Source organism: Schistocerca americana, chromosome 1 (assembly GCF_021461395.2).
Source record: "Schistocerca americana isolate TAMUIC-IGC-003095 chromosome 1, iqSchAmer2.1, whole genome shotgun sequence".
In the NCBI taxonomy this organism is placed as follows: domain Eukaryota; kingdom Metazoa; phylum Arthropoda; class Insecta; order Orthoptera; family Acrididae; genus Schistocerca; species Schistocerca americana.
Genome location: NC_060119.1, coordinates 253,822,290 through 253,841,157, shown reverse-complemented (window position 1 = coordinate 253,841,157; position 18,868 = coordinate 253,822,290). Strand labels below are relative to the sequence as shown.

Sequence of the window (18,868 nt, the reverse complement as noted above, 5' to 3'; positions counted from 1 at the left end):
TGAAAATATGGAACAAGAAATTAAAACAAACAATTAAATAGGAAAAAAGATGTGTACTTGCCAACAATGAACACATTATTGGATATAAAAGCTCAGCAACTTTCATCAGAGGAACAAGAATACTGGCACTACTCAACTCTTTCAAGCATAACTATACCAATTTATGTTGATAATGTTGAAATCGATAGATACTAAACAGTCAAATAACTATGTCATAGTTATCTTCAGGACAAGCAATAAAACACACACACACACACACACACACACACACACACACACCAGAATTCAAGAGGGTGACATCTTGCATGAGAAGGAAATGAGCCACTAATCTTTGCCAATTAGGTTGCTCCTTCTTAATGTGAGTTCTCAATAAACTCTCTAACCACAAAGAGAAACACTATATAATTTCCTCTTGCAACCTCAGTAGGAAGAATCTGTGGTTAAGAAAAATTGGGTAGCTGCCTTCATTTATTTTTATGCGCTTCTATTGTCAGTATCAAGAATTGTGCCGTCTGAAGATAAGAACTAATTAGTCCTCCAATGATGTATCTTAATTTTAAAGCAGCTGCCTTCTATTGTTCATGCACTGACACAGATGCTCCATCAAGAATAAAGCTTCCAGTACTTAAAAAAAAAAAAAAAAAAAAAAAAAAAAAAATTAAAAAAAAATCAAAAATCCACAACATCATAAGCACATGTGTGAATTATAATCATCTTGTGCCTGTTATGTGCCTTAATGAATGAACACATTTATAGGTCAAATTAATTTCTGAGTGGTGTATTAAGCAATAAAATGTGTCAAAAAGCTAATAAACCAATACATGCTTATCAAGCCATGTTTGTGAAATGTATCACAGTTACATCAAAATAATGTTTTTTAAAGTGGTGTACTATACCAACACAGTAAGGGATACTTGTGATGAAGTTCAGTGAGCCATGGGTTAAACCAAAGACCAGGTTTGGTATTGTATTTATAAAGCAACTTACCTGCAGATAGTTTCTCGACATCAAGTATGATTGACTGTGGACTTAAGAGAGCCATTTCAATTATGGATCCAATGAGTGATGGTGGACATGCTACTGTTTTTTCAAAAATATCTTCAAATACTTGTTTGATTCTGTCTGTGAAGTCCTCTTCATTTTCACTTAGTCCTTTAAGGATACCTGCAAATATGGCTGTGAGTAATTGCTGAGCAATTACTACATCCATCTGCGAAAGAGAAAATTTACCATTTTTTAAAATTAAATCCAGCTTATATATAACAAGTAAACACAAGTAAACATACAGTTGCAGTTATCAGTAGAACCACATGGAGAAAAAGAAACTATGTTTCTTGCATATTTTCATAGAGCAAAGTAAATAGTTGGAAATGGAAAGATAGGTTTAAAGGCAGGAGAAGGGACCAAACTATGAGGTCATCGGTCCCGTGTTCTTAATAAAACAATGCCACAAGTGTGAGAATAAAACAGAAAGCAAGGAAAAGCCAGAAGACTGAAGGGAAGGCAACGAATACTAAAAGGAACAAAAGAGGACAAGAAAACAACAGGGAGACGCTAGAAACAGAAGAGAGTAAAACATGAAAGCAGATTAACGTGGCTGGCTAACCACGACAATAAAAAGGGAAAGCCAGCCACTCTGCAACACATTAAAACCTCCACCCTAAAAGCACTAGGGTGGAGGACACACAGAGACAAAGGACATGCGCTAAAACCTACATAGAAGTATAAAACCCACTCTTACGGATAAAACGTAAAACTAAAGCTGCTGTGGAGGCATTGTCGTCCAACACTGAAGGCAGGGTGCTGGGAAAGTTAAAAGTCTGCCGCAGAGCGGCTAAAAGTGGGCAGTCCAGCAAGAGGCGGACGACTGTCATCCGGAAGCCACAGCGACACTGAGGTGGGTCCTCGCGATGGAGTAGGTAACCATGTGTTAGCTACGTATAGCCAATGCGGAGCCAGCAGAGAACAACTGATTCCCTGCGAGAGGCCTGCATGAAAGACTTCCACACATTCATAGTCTCCTTAATGACACACAGTTTGTTGTGCATGCTGTTATGTCATTCCGTCATTCCAAAGTTGGAAAACCCTGCGGTGTAAGACAGAATGCAGGTCAGCTTCGGAGATGCCTATCTCCAGAGGCGGTTTCCGCGTTGCCTGTTTGGCCAGCCTGTCAGCAAGTTTGTTGCCGGGAAGTCCGACGTGTCCTGGAGTCCACACAAACACCACATAGATGGACTCCTGAATGGACACTACCAGAGGGTGGCAAGGGTAGCACTGGTTGATAGCTTGTAGGCTGCTCAATGAGTCAGTACACAGGAGAAATGACTGGCCAGGACATAAGCGGATGGACTCTAGAGCACGAGATATGGCTACCAGCTCTGCAGTGGAAACACTGCAGCCAACTGGCAAGTAGTGCTGCTTAATATATCCTCCATGAACATATGCGAAGTCTACGAGACCATCAGAAAGGTTCCAGAACTGCTCTCATTAATAAACGGTCACAACGCCCATATAGTACTAGGGACAGAAAGTTGGCTGAAGCCAGACGTAAACAGTAATGAAATCCTAAACTCAGATTGGAATGTATACTGCAGAGACAGGCTGGACAGTGAAGGGGGGAGGCGTGTTTATAGCGATAAGAAGTGCAATAGTATCGAAGGAAACTGACGGAGATCCGAAATGTGAAATGATTTAGGTGAAGGTCACGGTTAAAGCAGGCTCAGACATGGTAATTGGATGTGTCTATAGGCCCCCTGGCTCAGCAGCTGTTGTGGCTGAGCACCTGAAAGATAATTTGGAAAATATTTCGAGTAGATTTCCCCACCATGTTATAGTTCTGGGTGGAGATTTTAATTTGCCGGATATAGACTGGGAGACTCAGACGTTCATAACGGGTGGCAGGGACAAAGAATCCAGTGAAATTTTTTTAAGTGCTTTATCTGAAAACTACCTTGAGCAGTCAAACAGAGAACCGACTCGTGGCGATAACATATTAGACCTTCTGGTGACGAACAGACCCGAACTATTTGAAAAAGTTAACGCAGAACAGGGAATCAGCGATCATAAAGCGGTTACGGCATCGATGATTTCAGCCGTAAATAGGAATATTAAAAAGGGTAGGAAGTTTTTTCTGTTTAGAAAAAGTGACAAAAAGCAGATTTCAGAGTACCTGTTGGCTCAACACAAAAGTTTTGTCTCAAGTACAGATAGTGTTGAGGATCAGTGGACAAAGTTCAAAACCATCGTACATAATGCGTTAGTGCCAAGCAAGATCGTAAGAGATGGAAAAGAGCCACCGTGGTACAACAACCGAGTTAGAAAACTGCTGTGGAAGCAAAGGGAACTTCACAGCAAACATAAACATAGCCAAAGCCTTGCAGACAAACAAAAATTACGCGAAGCGAAATGTAGTGTGAGGAGGGCTATGCGAGAGGCGTTCAATGAATTCGAAAGTAAAGTTCTATGTACTGACTTGGCAGAAAATCCTAAGAAATTCTGGTCTTATGTCAAAGCGGTAGGTGGATCAAAACAAAATGTCCAGACACTCTGTGACCAAAATGGTACTGAAACAGAGAATGACAGACTAAAGGCCGAAATACTAAATGTCTTTTTCCAAAGCTGTTTCACAGAGGAAGACTGCACTGTAGTTCCTTCTCTAGATTGTCGCACAGATGACAAAATGGTAGATATCGAAATAGACGACAGAGGGATAGAGAAACAATTAAAATCGCTCAAAAGAGGAAAGGCCTCTGGACCTGATGGGATACCAGTTCAATTTTACACAGAGTACACGAAGGAACTTGCCCCCCTTCTTGCAGCAGTGTACCGTAGATCTCTAGAAGAGCGTAGCGTTCCAAAGGATTGGAAAGGGGCACAGGTCATCCCCGTTTTCAAGAGGGGACGTCGAGCAGATGTGCAGAACTATAGACCTATATCTCTAACGTCGATCAGTTGTAGAATTTTGGAACACGTATTGTGTTCGAGCATAATGACTTTTCTGGAGACAAGAAATCTACTCTGTAGGAATCAGCATGGGTTTCGAAAAAGACGGTCACGTGAAACCCAGCTCGCGCTATTCGTCCACGAGACTCAGAGGGCCATAGATACGGGTTCACAGGTAGATGCCGTGTTTCTTGACTTCCGCAAGGCGTTCGATACAGTTCCCCACAGTCGTTTAATGAACAAAGTAAGAGCATATGGACTATCAGACAAATTGTGTGATTGGATTGAGGAGTTCCTAGATAACAGGACGCAGCATGTCATTCTCAATGGAGAGAAGTCTTCCAAAGTAAGAGTGATTTCAGGTGTGCCGCAGGGGAGTGTCATAGGACCGTTGCTATTCACAAAATACACAAATGACCTTGTGGATGACATCGGAAGTTCACTGAGGCTCTTTGCGGATGATGCTGTGGTGTATCGAGAGGTTGTAACAATGGAAAATTGTATTGAAATGCAGGAGGATCTGCAGCGAATTGACGCATGGTGCAGGGAATGGCAATTGAATCTCAATGTAGACAAGTGTAATGTGCTGCGAATACACAGAAAGATAGATCCTTTATCATTTAGCTACAAAATAGCAGGTCAGCAACTGGAAGCAGTTAATACCATAAATTATCTGGGAGTACGCATTAGGAGTGATTTAAAATGGAATGATCATATAATGTTGATCGTCGGTAAAGCAGATGCCTAATGTTGATCGTCGGTAAAGCAGATGCCTAATGTTGATCGTCGGTAAAGCAGATGCCAGACTGAGATTCATTGGAAGAATCCTAAGGAAATGCAATACGAAAACAAAGGAAGTAGGCTACAGTACGCTTGTTCGCCCACAGCTTGAATACTGCTCAGCAGTGTGGGATTCGTACCAGATAGGGTTGATAGAAGATATAGAGAAGATCCAACGGAGAGCAGCACGCTTCGTTACAGGATCATTTAGTAATCGCGAAAGCGTTATGGAGATGATAGATAAACTCCAGTGGAAGACTCTGCAGGAGAGACGCCCAGTAGCTCGGTACGGGCTTTTGTCAAAGTTTCGAGAACATACCTTCACCGAAGAGTCAAGCAGTATATTGCTCCCTCCTACGTATATCTCGCGAAGAGACCATGAGGATAAAATCAGAGAGATTAGAGCCCACACAGAGCCATACCGACAATCCTTCTTTCCACGAACAATACGAGAATGGAATAAAAGGGAGAACCGATAGAGGTACTCAAGGTACCCTCCGCCACACACCGTCAGGTGGCTTGCGGAGTATGGATATAGATAGGTAGAGCCGTCAGTATAAACCGCTTCAGAGCCCAGGAACACATCAAGAATCGAGAGAAAGTGACAGCGGAGAGCGGTGGGGCTAACAGAGTCCTTAGGGAGCAGGAAGGCAAAATATCCCACCACCTTCTGGTATGAGATGTGAAGAGAACACAGAGGAGTAGCCATGTGTTGAGGGCAATAGGTACTACAGTTAATGACTTGTGTATATTTTAAGATCATGTACAATATTCAAATAAAAGGTTTGTTTGATTGTCATGTTATTTAAATGGAACTGTTATTTAGTTCCAATGCCAACATATACATGAAATAGCCAATCATTCAAACTCAAGCTTGGAATGGACAAGGATGGTGAGTGAAACTGGCTGAGTCCTTTTCAAAACAAACATACTGTTATTTGCATTAGTCAACTTAAAGAAGCCACTGAAACCCTAAATCTGGATTGCTGAACGGTGATTTGAATACTAAATATCTTAATCATCATACTACTCGGACCACAATATCTACACTAGCATCCAAAATTAAAGCAACAAACAGGAATTTTGGAAGGTTGTGTTTATTTTGACAGAAAACTGTGTAAACTGATGATAGTAAAGTAGAAACAATGTAAAGAATACACGACGGAAACAACTGCAATATACACAACGGTAGAGAAAAATGTTTTTAGTTTTTTCCAACTTAACTGATTTGTACACACATCCCGACTACCGGTTAATGTGGTCAGTATGGGCTGTGGCCACCTCTGGCAAAAATACAGGCCTCACAACGATGGAGATGCTGTGAGTGAAATTATCGATCTCATGTTGAGGCAATAACGCCCATTCTTACTGGAGAGCTGCTTGCAAGGTGGTTGGTGGATGCTGAAGTGATGCAATCCATCTTCCTAGGGCACCCCAGACATGCCTTATGGAATTCAAATTGGGAGGGCAAGCAGGCACGCCATGCGTGCAATATCTTCTGTTTCCCATACAAAATCAACCACTCTTGCTCTATGAGGTCAATCACTGTCATTCATCAATACAAAGTCCTTGCAACAACCACACGAGGTCCCAAGAACTCATCACGATACCTGACAACAGTTAAACCCAGCCAGTTCCCCAAACAGTTTCAAGAAGAGGTGCTCATGTGTTCAACACAATCCCTGCCCATAACATTAGGGATACTCCTCGATATCGGTCTATTTCCATAATAATGTTTGGGTCCCAAAGTCGTGTTCTACATTCATAGAGAATCACTCTCCAGCCCAAATTGAGACTCATTTGTGAAAAGAACAGTGGCCCACTGTTCAACCTCCCAGGTGGCATGATGACAACTCCACTTTAGATGTTCCCTTCGGTGAAGATGCATCAGACGTACACATACAGTAGATCTCCAAGAATAAAGGCCATTCTGCTGAAGCCTTCTGGACAACATTTGTCTCGATACAACATGTCCAGTGGATGCTGTGAGGTCAGATACCAGTTGCTGTGCAGTGTTAAGGCAGTACCATCAAGTCCTTACATACAAATAACAATCCTCTCTTTCTGATATCATTTGTGGCTGGCCCTGCCCTGGTCTTTGGAGTACTGTTTCGGGTCCCTACAAATTGTTGGCACTTCCGAGAAACAACAGAACGATTCACATTAAGCCATCAAGCCTCATAAGTTTGCGACTGTCCTACACTGCAGAGTGTCGGTAGGGGTCTTCTTTGTGCCATACTGTGACGCCAGCGACTGTATACACAGCAATCCGGCAAACACTAACCCGTTTGATAAGTGCCCTGATGTCATTGTGGACATGGTTGTCCATTGATCTGAATGCCATTTGCCATGCAGAAGGTGATTGTATGGACATCTGCTGATAGTTTGTGTGATTATACGGTGAATTAGACACAAGATGGAGAAATAGCAGTTTGTTGCTTTAATTTTGGACACCAGTGTATTTAGGAAACTTCAGAAACCACTTCCAGCGCTCTCCTACATCCTCAAAAGTCAGCAACCTCTGTTGAGGAAGCACGGGCTCCTGATTTTGCACTTTTGTGGGCTGTAACACTTCCTTTCACTTTATTTGTTGTAAGTGAGCACATGTGAGTGTTGATTACAGACGCTCTCATCCAATTCAGATGAAAGCCCAGTTTGTGCAGCTTTAGAAACATATCCCGAATTATTATTATTAGAGAAATCACATCTTCTGGAGGGGGAAAAAAGGGGAAAAAAAAGAAACGAAAGAAAGAAGGAAAAAATGACAGAAGAAGCAACTCAGAAAGCAATACACTTATTTGAAGCTAATTTTGTCACACAAAACTGACAAAAAGCAGTTACTAAAGGAAGTTATAACATGAAAACCAGGGTAAAAAGGAAAATGGATAGGAACAGAACAGGAAATTAACCAGTTGCTTTAAATGTTTGGGAGAAAAATCTTTACAACCTTCTACAAGAAGATGGGATCCCACAATGAATCAGAGTCTACATGAGTTAAAACATAAACTGGTGAATTATTAATATTTAATTTGATGCAGGTTAAACAAATTACACATGTACTTCCAAATCATAATTTTCAGGAGCAGTGACGTTGAGGCAACATTAACGCTATCCCCTGCAGAGAGGGTTTTTCAAGACAAATACAATATGTTCTCTCCTTATTACTGTATCATAACTGTTATTGTTCAAATGGCTCTGAGCACTATGGGACTCAACTTCTGAGGTCATTAGTCCCCTAGAACTTAGAATTAGTTAAACCTAACTAACCTAAGGACATCACACACATCCATGCCCGAGGCAGGATTCGAACCTGCGACCGTAGCGGTCTCGCAGTTCCAGACTGCAGCGCCTAGAACCGCACGGCCACTTCGGCCGGCAACTGTTATTGTTATAATAATAATAATAATAATAATAATAATAATTATTATTATTATTTATTATTATTATTATTATTATTATGTGCTATTTATAATGCTTCATTCATCGAGATAAATGACAATTTGGTTGTTGATTATGGTAATTATATGAGCTTATTCTGATATGTAAGAGCCACGTCTATTACTTAGTAGCCTGCAGTGCCACAGCTAGAGTTAACTTAGGTTGCCAACATTTTGTACCCCTTTGCGATGGACAGTTACAGCTATTAACTTTGTAAAATATATCTTCATAAAAATACAAACAATTTCTGTCTTTGGCATACATATATGTAACAAGGAACAGACATGACACCTCTTGCTGGCCCATTATCCTCATCGACTAGATCAAGTTCATATGACAAGCCACCATCCTTGGAGAAAGCAAAATGTTTGTGAGAAACAGGCTGAACAAAGTAGCTCATTACCACAGAATTACACAGGCTGAAGTAATAGAGCAATTGAAATCAATAAGGAAGCAAATGGAAAAAGAAGCTATGATAATCATCTTACTTAATGCAAAGGAGAACTATGAAAACAATGTGAAAGAGTAAGTAGGAAATTGAAACTAGTTGTAATATATATACTGTTCTTCAGGAATTTTGTAAAGTTTCATATATATAAAATAACACAAAATCCTGCATTTTGTATTACAATTGCAACTTCTTGTCTTTTTTCACATGCTCTCCCAAGAATTTATCTCAGTTACACTCTTCTTCATTATCGACATTGTCATGAAAATCCTGAGCAGGATCTTCAAAATCTTCATCCTGTTGGTGTTTTGCAATGTTATGGTGTACAAAGCAGCAAGATATAATTGCTAAACAATGGAAAATCCAGGATGGAGTGTAACAATATAATGAAAACAATAGTTCCTACTCACCATGTAGCGGAGATGCTGAGTCGCAGAAAGGCACAACAAAAAGAATGTTGGGAAGTTAGCTTTCGGCCAACAATGCTTTCATCAAAGGTAGCAACATACGCACGCACTCACACGCACGCGCGCCCACACACACACACACACACACACACACACACACACACACACACACACACACACACACACACAAGTGTGCGTGTGCGCGCGTGTGTGTGTGTGTGTGTGTGTGTGTGTGTGTGAGAGAGAGAGAGAGAGAGAGAGAGAGAGAGAGAGAGAGAGAGAGACCAAAGGCCTTGTTGGCCGAAAGCTAACTTTCCGACAGTCTTTTTGTTGTGCCTTTCTGCATCTCAGCATCTCCACTATATGGTCAGTAGTAACTATCCTTTTTATTATAAAACTGCAATTATTGGGGCATTTGGTAATGTAACTCTACACACATATTGTAAAATAAGAAACTGCTTCTTCAGCTGACCAAAATAAGATTCTATCATGACCCCCTCGTTTTTTCAAACCTTGTTGAATGTTTTGTGACTCACCTCTGGTAGATTATAATAGGGGACCATTAATCAGGGATCTAGGCCATGTCCTTCATCACCCAACAGAACAATTTTCTTAAATTCATGTACTACTTCCCAGATGCTTGAATTTTTCCATGTCTGATTGTCATGTACTGACCCATGCAAGCTATTTTCAATGCTGGTGAACCATTCCTTTGTATTGCATGTACCATGCACATTTATACTAGAATAGCCCTTTCTATTGATATATTCATCATCACAGTGTATAGGTTTTGGAATCTGCACATGTGTACAGTCAGCCATACCAATAGCACTTTGAAATGTACATTTTTCTAGCCACTTGTTTTTTTGCCACAGCCACTTCATGTGCTGGCATAGGAAATTTGATCAACAGGTCAGCGTTTTCTGTTATTTTTTTAGGAGCACTGCCCATTTGTTTACTAACTGTAGTTTGATGAAACCCTTTCTTCTGCTATGCCAGACTGGAATCCTGGATCAACCGCATACCGCAGGAAAACCTTCATCCTCTATTTCGACGGCAGCGCTCTGCCTCTTCTTCTCCCTGTGGCTAACAGAAAATGATTCACAAACCTTTTAACAATTTCTTCATTGAAATGAGTTCTACAGTGCTCTCCAAGTGGAAATCGGCATGGTCTGTAGCATTTTGCATGGTGTACAGATGCTGCCAGTTGAGCATATCTGCACACTGCAAACATGAGTATTGGCCTTCACATTTTAGAAGCTATTGCTTCCAAAATGAAATCAGAGCTTCTTTTTATTAATACAATATATCTAATGCCAAAGCCGGAGATTTGAAATTTGAAGGAAAAGCATTTGCTTCCGTTTATTCATATGGCCCGTTGACTTGCAGACAGGAAAAATCAAGATATTGTTTTTCATTTGAGCTTTTGACAACAAGGCCTTCTTCTAAAGCAGAAAACACACACATTCATACAAGATCAACTCTTGCATGAACATTAAACTTTTTCTGGCAACTTAGGTCTCAGAGGCCAGAGACAGTGATTATGTATTTTGTGTGTGTGTGTGTGTGTGTGTTCTACTTTAGAAGGAGGCCTTGTGACTGAAAGCTCAAACGTATAGCAATACTTCTGTCATGCCTGTCTGAAACTCAGTATCTCCTCTACATGATGAGCAAGAATCTAAACTTTCCACTATATTACTGAAATTACCATTGGTGATGTATAGCACACTTTACTTTGAACATTGCGTTAGTTAGAAGTATTTCCACCAATAAACATATATCTGATATATTGTAAGCTACTTATTGGAGAGAAACTTTAATAAAAAATTTCTGTAATTAACTTGCTACAGCTGTAAGATATTTATAGAAACACTTTTTTGCCATCAGCTGTATATATTTAAATTTATTTTTGACCAGTTTCTATTATTTCAATCATCATTAACTGGAAGAAAAATTTAACATCTGTTGGAACAAAAATGCATATTTCTCATAGAGGACACGAGAGGAAAAGGTAGATTGCTACTCACGATAAAGATGACATGTTGAGTTGCAGACAGGCACAATGAAAATATACATACATATTAAGCTTTCGGTCACAGGAAATATACACACATTCATTCACATAAGCAAGCACACCTCGTACACACATGACCGTCACCTCAAATGGTTCAAATGGCTCTGAGCACTATGGGACTTAACATTTGAGGCCATCAGTCCCCTAGAACTTAGAACTACTCAAATCTAACTAAGCTAAGGACATCACACACATCCATGCTCGAGGCAGGATTCGAACCTGTGACCGTAGCGGTCGCGCGGTTCTAGACTGAAGCGCCTAGAACCACTCGGGCACACCTACCATCACCTCAGGCAGCTCAGATCGGTATGCAGCTGTTGCATAAGGTGGCGAGAAGGGTGCTGTCTGGTGGAGTGTGCACAGACTAAACTACCAACAGGCACCAGTGGGGCGGGGTGGAGTTGGGCAGGAGGCATGTAGCAAAAACAGAGAGGAGTGAGGAAGGGGAAAGATCGGTGCGTGTGTTTGCAGAGGGTGGCAGACAAGGAGGGTGAGGGGATGAGAACAGGGAGGAGGCAATAGGACAGATGCTGTGAAAACTGTTGGGTGCAGGGTGTTACCGTAGGTTGAGGTCAGATCAATATCACGAATGGAGAGTATGTTGTAAGGATACCTCCCATCTGCCCAGTTTAGAAAAGCTTGTAGTGGAGGGGAGGATTCAGATAGCTTGAGTAGTGAAGCAGCCACTGAAATCAAGTATTGGCCACAGTTCGGTGGTGGCTGTTAATCCTGGTGGATGGTTGGTAGTCATACCAACATAAAAAGCTGTGCAACGATGGCAGCAGAGCTAGTATATGACATGGCTGCTTTCTCAGGTAGCCTGGCCTCTGAAGTGCTGGGTAGGTGGATTGGGCAGGTCTTGAATTTGGGTCTTCCACAGGAATATGATCCCTGTGCCAAGGGGCTGGGATTTCCAGTGGCATAGGATGAAATGAGATGTTATGGAGATTCAGTGGGTGACAGAACACTACTTTAGGGGGGGGGGGGGTGAAAGATCTAGGGTAGGATGTCCCTCATGTCAGGGCATAACGATACATAATCAAAGTGCTGACAAAGGATACGGTTTAGTCGTTCCAGTGCAGGGAGGTATTGGGTGACAAAGGGGCACTTGTTTGTAATTGGTTTTTTGGGGTAGTGAGGAGATTGGTGGTGTGTGGGGAAAAGGCATGGGAGATCTGTTTGCAGACTAGATATGGGGATATTGCCTATCTGTTAAGGCCTTGGCGGGACCCTCAGCATACTGGACAAGAGAGTTCTTGTCATTGCGTATATGTTGTCCCCAGGTGGCCAGGCTGTGCGGGAGGGATTTTTTATTGGGGAAGGGATGACTGCCATCAAAATGCAGGTACTGTTGGTGACTGGTGGATTTATTGTGGTCAGAGGTGTGGATGGAGCCATCACAAAAGAGGTGGTCAACTTTCATGAAAGTGGCATGCTTGATTGAGGAGGATCAGGTGAAGCATACGGAAAGAAGGTGTTGAGGGTGTGAAGGATTGAGGATAGGGTGTCTTGACCGTGAGCCCAGATCATGAAAGATCTCAATGAAGCTGAACCAGACTAGAGCTTTGGTGATGTGGTAGGCTAGGAAGGTCTCCTCTAGATGGGGCATAAACAGGTTGGCACAGGAGGGCGCCTTGCAAGTGCTCATGACTGTGCTGTGAATTTGTTTGTGTACCATCCCTTCAAAGGAGAAGTAGTTGAGAGTTAATATGAAGTTAGTAAGGTGTATGAGGAATGAGGTAGTGGGTTTGGAGTCTGAAGGATGTTGGGAAACGTAATGTTCAGTAGTGAAAGACCCAGACTGTGGGCATGAGGGATGTTGGTGTATTGGGAAGTGGTGTTAACAGTGACTAATAGGGATCCAAGAGCTAAAGGGCTGGGGATGATGGAGAGTTTGAAAGAAATGTTCAGTACTTTTGACATGAGAGGCTAGATTATGAGCAATTGGTTGGAGGTGATGGCCATTGAGAGCCAAAATTCTTTCAGTGGGGGCACAATAACTAGCTACAATGGGGAATCCAGGAATGTTGGGTTTGCAGATTTTGGGGAGCATGTAAAAGTTGGGTGTGTAGGGTATTATAAGGGTGAGGAGGGAAATGGATTCAGGGGAAAGGTTCTGGGAAGGACATATGACTTTAAGCAGGGACTGAAGGTTATGTTGGGGCTTCTGGGATGGGATCACTCTGGCGGAGTCTAAAGGTGGAGTAGTCAGATAATTAGCAGTAGCCTTCCACCAAGTAGTCACTACAATTTATAACAACGGAGGTGGAAATTTAGTCTGCAGGTATGATGATTACATCAGGATTTGTTTTAATGTTGTGTATGGTTGTCCTTTCTTCAGCTGAAAGGTTGGTGTTCTGAGGAAGGGATACAGGGCAGGATGGTGAGGCCAAGTTGGAGGTAAGGAATTCCAGGAAGTAGTTTGGTGGGAGGTGAGGAGGATCATAGTTGGATGGTGGTATGAACTGGGAGAGGCAGAGTTCAATGTTGGTATTAGGCTGGCTTTCGTTTGAGGGATCGGTGACAAGGAATGTTTGCATTGCACAGACTGGGAGAAGAGTAGGTCTTTACCAAGTCCAACAAAGTTAAATTTGTGTTAGGGCTAAAGGTGTGGCCTTTGGATAGGTCAGAAACTTCCGTGGGGCTGAGGGTTTTGTTGGAAAGGTTAACAACAGTGTTATGGGAATGTTTCGACTCTGCATTTTGTGAAGTGTTTGTAGGGAGTTTTGGTGGCTGTGGCAAATTGAAAAGGTCAGCTGGGCATGGTGTGCATGCTATGAGGGGTTGATGGCACAGAACACTTGGGTAGGACAGGGGTTATAGTGGTGCTCCGAAGCAGCAGGTGGTGTCAGCAAATTGGATAACTTATGGAGGTGGTGTCTGGAATGATTCCCCAGGTGCTGAAGGGCAAGGGATTCAGTTGGAGAAACGGGATGCATGTAACAGGGATTGCGCAGCAGCAGTATATTGTGGAGAAGCAGAGGTTATTCTGGGATGCCTGTGCCATGGAAATGCGGTTTTGCAGGACCAAGTTTGTGAGGGCCATCTCCACCATCCCCAATCCTTCACCGTCTGGATCCCTACTCTTAACTATAGACACCACTTTTCTATACACTAACATCCCTTACACCTATGGTCTTACCGCTAACTGAACATTACCATTCACAATGTCCCTCAGACTCTAAACCCACTGCTTATTCCTCATACATGCTACTAACTTTATCCTAATTCACAACTACTTATCCTTTGAAGGGAAGGTATACAAACAAATCCACAGCACAGCCCTGGGCATCAGCATGGCACCTTACTATGCCATCCTAATGATGGAAAATCTAGAAAAGACTTTCCTAGCCTCCAAAAATGTCAAAGCCCTAGTCTGGTTCAGTTCATTGATGAGATCTTCATAACATGGGCTCAGGGCCAAAACACCTTATCTTCATTCCTTCCCAACCACTTCACATGGCACTCCTCAACTCAGTGTGCCATCTTCTTAGATGTTGACCCTCTTGTCTCTGATGGCTCGGTCGACACCTCTGTCCACATTAAACCCACCAACTGCCAACATACCTCCCCATTCCACAGTCTCCTGGCACTGTTCCTGTTGGCAGTCTGGTCCTTTCACACTGCCAGATAACTGCTTCCATTCCATGTGACAACTGCATTCCGGTCTGAGCTGACAGAGATGATGGTCATGTGTGCATGAGGTATGCTTGCTCATGTGAATGAATGAGTGTGTGTGTGTGTGTGTGTGTGTGTGTGTGTGTGTGTGTGTGTGTGTGTGTGTGTTTCATTTTCGGACGAAGGCTTTGGCCAAAAGCTAATGCATAAATGACTTTCCATTGTATGTGTCTACAACTCAACATGTAATCTTTATGGCAAGTACAAATTTATCTTTTCCTTATATTGTTGATATTCCAACCTGGAGTTCCCATTGTTTGCCTTTTCATAGGAGACACATTAATATACCTAATGTACCAATGGCAGAATGTGGAATGTAAAATAAGCATATTTTGGCATATCATGAAAAACTTAGATAAATGGCATTTACACTCCTGAAAGTTAACAGGTGACTGGCATCTCAGACCTATTTTTAAATAACTGAAACTGGTCAAGAATAAATTGAAATACATATATAGTGGATGGTGAGGGCTCTCTGCAGGTACTGTTCTGAGCTGGCAGAATTTAAAACTGTGATATATATTTTACAGAAGTGTAAGTAATTAACACAAGCTGGAGAGACACTGATAATTTTTAATGAGAAGATTGTGAACCTGTGTAGGGCAAGTAACAATGTATTTTAATGAAATAGGTGACACACATTGGTATACCACAGAGGTGGCAAATGTTGTGGGCAGAAGACATGTTCTCTGCACATAATATTTAAAGTGCACTTTTGTAATATACAGTGACTCCAATCATTCAGTGCTGTCTGCGACATTTGGTTTATTTTGGAATGTTGCTTATCAGTCACAAAATATATATGAAACAACAACAGGTACAGTTAATAAATAAGATATTATCTAATTGGTATAATGTGCTAATATGGGTTTATTTTTACATGTCAAATATGAATATAACACAATGAGAAAGAAAAGGACTATTTGAATAAAGAACAAAAGAAGATTTACCTAGCAGGCATTAGATGAACATGGTGATAACTGATGAATATGACTATGTATGACTTCATCTTGGAAAAAGACTTTATAAATGAGTCTGGTTTTAGATTACTGCTCTGTTATCATTCTGGATGGTAGTTGATGTAATGGACAGCCATTTGTTTCAGACTTTAATTTCTCTGTAAAGACAAACTAACTGGATGACAATATTTTCTTATATTGACATGTGATAACTGCCGGTTACAAGAAGTAGAGAAAGCTACCTCTTAGGAAATTTTAACACATTTTGTTTATGTTTTTGTAATCCTTGCAACCATAAGGAATTATGAAGTAGTCTACCAACAAATATATGTGATATATACTGTTTCACTCATGGGTGTCAAGTGTACCTTGAAAATCAAATCAACTTCAATATTCTTTGTCATTTAACTGTCCTGGGGATAATTAGAATCCCTGTTGACACGCAAAAGAATTTACCATTTTTGTGTTCATAGCACTAGATTAGAACTATGAATCACATGGCCTAACTTCTGAAGTTTTCACAAGGCACAGAAAGTATAAATTAAAATTACATTAAAGTTAAAATAATATCTACTCATATGTCATCATAAACCTTTACTGCCTTTTTCTCTAATATACACATAACAAAAATCAATTTAGTATTAATATGAAAATCTTTAAAATCAAATAAATAAAATTATTATTTCAAATACTGAAATGTTATTTTCGCCACAAAAATATTGAGTGGTCCTTCAAACAAGTCTGCTGACCTGGAGTATAATGCCTTCGACACTAACCCACTCAACCAACTTAGGTACAAAATTTTCACTCTGCAGTGGAGTGTACACTGATATGAAACTTCCTGTTCGATTAAAACTGTGTGCTGAACTGAGATTTGATTTCAGAACCTTTGATTTTTGTCGGCAAGTAGCCTACTGACAGCCATCTAAGCATGACACACAACCTGTCCTCACAGCTTTATTTCCACCAGTACCTCATCTCCTACCTTCCACATTTCACTGAAGATCTCCTTTGAAACTTGCAGGACCAGCACTCCTGGAAGGAAGGATATTGCGGAGACACTGCTCAGCTACAGCCTGGGTGATGTTTCAAGAATGAAATTTTCACTCTGCATTGAAATGTGTGCATATATGAAAAGGAGTGATAATCCTCCAAATTTCACGGAAGAACTTCTGTGAAGTTTGGAAGGTCGGGGATGAGATACTGTTGGAAGTAAAGCTGTGAGTACGGGTCACGCTTGGGTAACTCAGTAAGTAGAGCATTTGCCCACCAAATGTGAAGATCGAGAGTTTGAGTCTTGATCTGGCACACAGTTGTAATCTGCCAGGAAATTTCATATCAGCGCACACTCCATTGAAGACTGAATGTTTCATTCAGGAAACATACCGTAGGCTGTGACTAAGCTATGTCTCCATGGCATCCTTACTTACAGGACTACTAGTCCTGCAAGCTATGCAGAAGAACTTCTGTGAAGTCTGGAAGGTAGGGGATTAGATACTGGTGGAATTAAAGCTGTGAGAACAGATTACGAGTCATGCTTGGATATCTCAGTCGGTAGAGTACTTATCCATGGAAGGCAAAGGTCCCAAGTTCGAGTCTAAGTCTGGCATATAGTTTTAATCTACCAAGAATTTATATGACAGATTTTGCTTAAAAATATCAGGTCTTATTGTCCCACATTTTAAACCAAAATTTGCAAAACATGTGCCTACATTTTGACAGGTACTAAATATAACAATGCCGCCTCTAACTTATGACATCTGGGCAACTTCAACCACTATCAGTTTAACAAAATCAAACAATGGAATATCCAAGATGAAATAACAACAATATGAAAAGGATAGATTGGTACTCACCACATAGTGGAACTGTTGAATGACACACAGACACACTGAAAAAAATACTGCTAGGTATTATACGCTACCAAATGTGGATTCTCCACAAGTACTGTTCCTTTAGCATCCACTGCTGTGCTCGTCTCCATCAATGTCATCTCTCTCTACACTAACATCACTAATGCCCATAGCCTTGGTGATACTGAACACTAAGTTTGCAATGCTTGACTGACTCCAAACTTAAAACCTCCTTCCAGGACACCAGGATGACCTACATCCTCACCCACAATTACTTCCTGTTTGAAGACATCTATGCTAAAGCAATGGGCACCCAAATGCCACCATCTTATGTCAAATTATTCGTAGGACATCTGTAGGAATCCTTCCTAACCAACCAGAACCCCAACCCCTCATTAGGTTCAGACTCGATGACGACATTTCAATCTGGATCTGGACTGAGGGTATGGACACCCTATCACATTTGTCCAGAATCTCAACACATTCTCACTCATTCGCTTCACCTGGTGCTCCCAGCCCAACAAGCTCCCTTCCTCAAAATCAACTTCCACCTTGAGGATGGCTACATCAGTACCTTTGTCAACATCAAACCTATCAAGCACTAACAATATTTCTATTTTGACAGCTGTCATCTGTTCCACACTGTGAAGTCCCTCCCACTCAGCCTAGCTACCCACAGTCAATGCATTGCAATCAGAAGCAGTCCCTCTCCAATTAGGTTGATGGTGTAGCTGAGGCCTCTAGGGACCAAATTATCCTCCTGACATTGTCCAGGAACACAAAAACGAAGCTCCTGCACACTGTCTCTACAGTCACCTACCTTCCCCAATACACCCACCGGCCAGCAACAAATAAAAATAAGCTCACCCCCCCCCCCCCCCTTCCTTCCTCCAGTCAAGATTCGGAACCACCCAGGACTGGAAAAACTAAACACCTCCTCCATTAAAGTTTTGACTATTTGTCCATTTGTCCTTGTGTCCTGAGATGAGAATTATCTCTCCCACTATCCTCCTTCCCCCCCCCCCCCCCCCCCTCTCACAGTGGTATATTGCTGCCAATCCAGCCCATGCCTGCCATATCCTTGTCCATGTCTATACCACTCAAATGATCATCCCGTGGCACGTATGTCTGGAATAGATCTAGATGCAACACCTGTCTCATACATCCACCCACTACCACCTACTCTAGTCCTGTCACAGGTATCTTTGTCTACACTGGCATGTACATCTACATACATACCACACAAGCCACTGTATGTGCAAGGCAGAGATTACCTTGTACCAATACCA

At 41.6% G+C, this 18,868-nt stretch overlaps 1 protein-coding gene across 1 annotated transcript in view; it reads right to left on the bottom strand.

Annotated features, from left to right (window-relative positions):
• The window catches only part of LOC124623192 (DNA-dependent protein kinase catalytic subunit-like), a 565,210-nt gene that overhangs the window by 171,951 nt on the left and 374,391 nt on the right, over positions 1 to 18,868 (bottom strand). Inside the window, exon 34 of the mRNA XM_047149022.1 lies at positions 988 to 1,210. Within this exon, the coding sequence (XP_047004978.1) occupies positions 988 to 1,210 (223 nt within the window). The remainder of the gene's footprint in view (positions 1 to 987; positions 1,211 to 18,868) is intronic.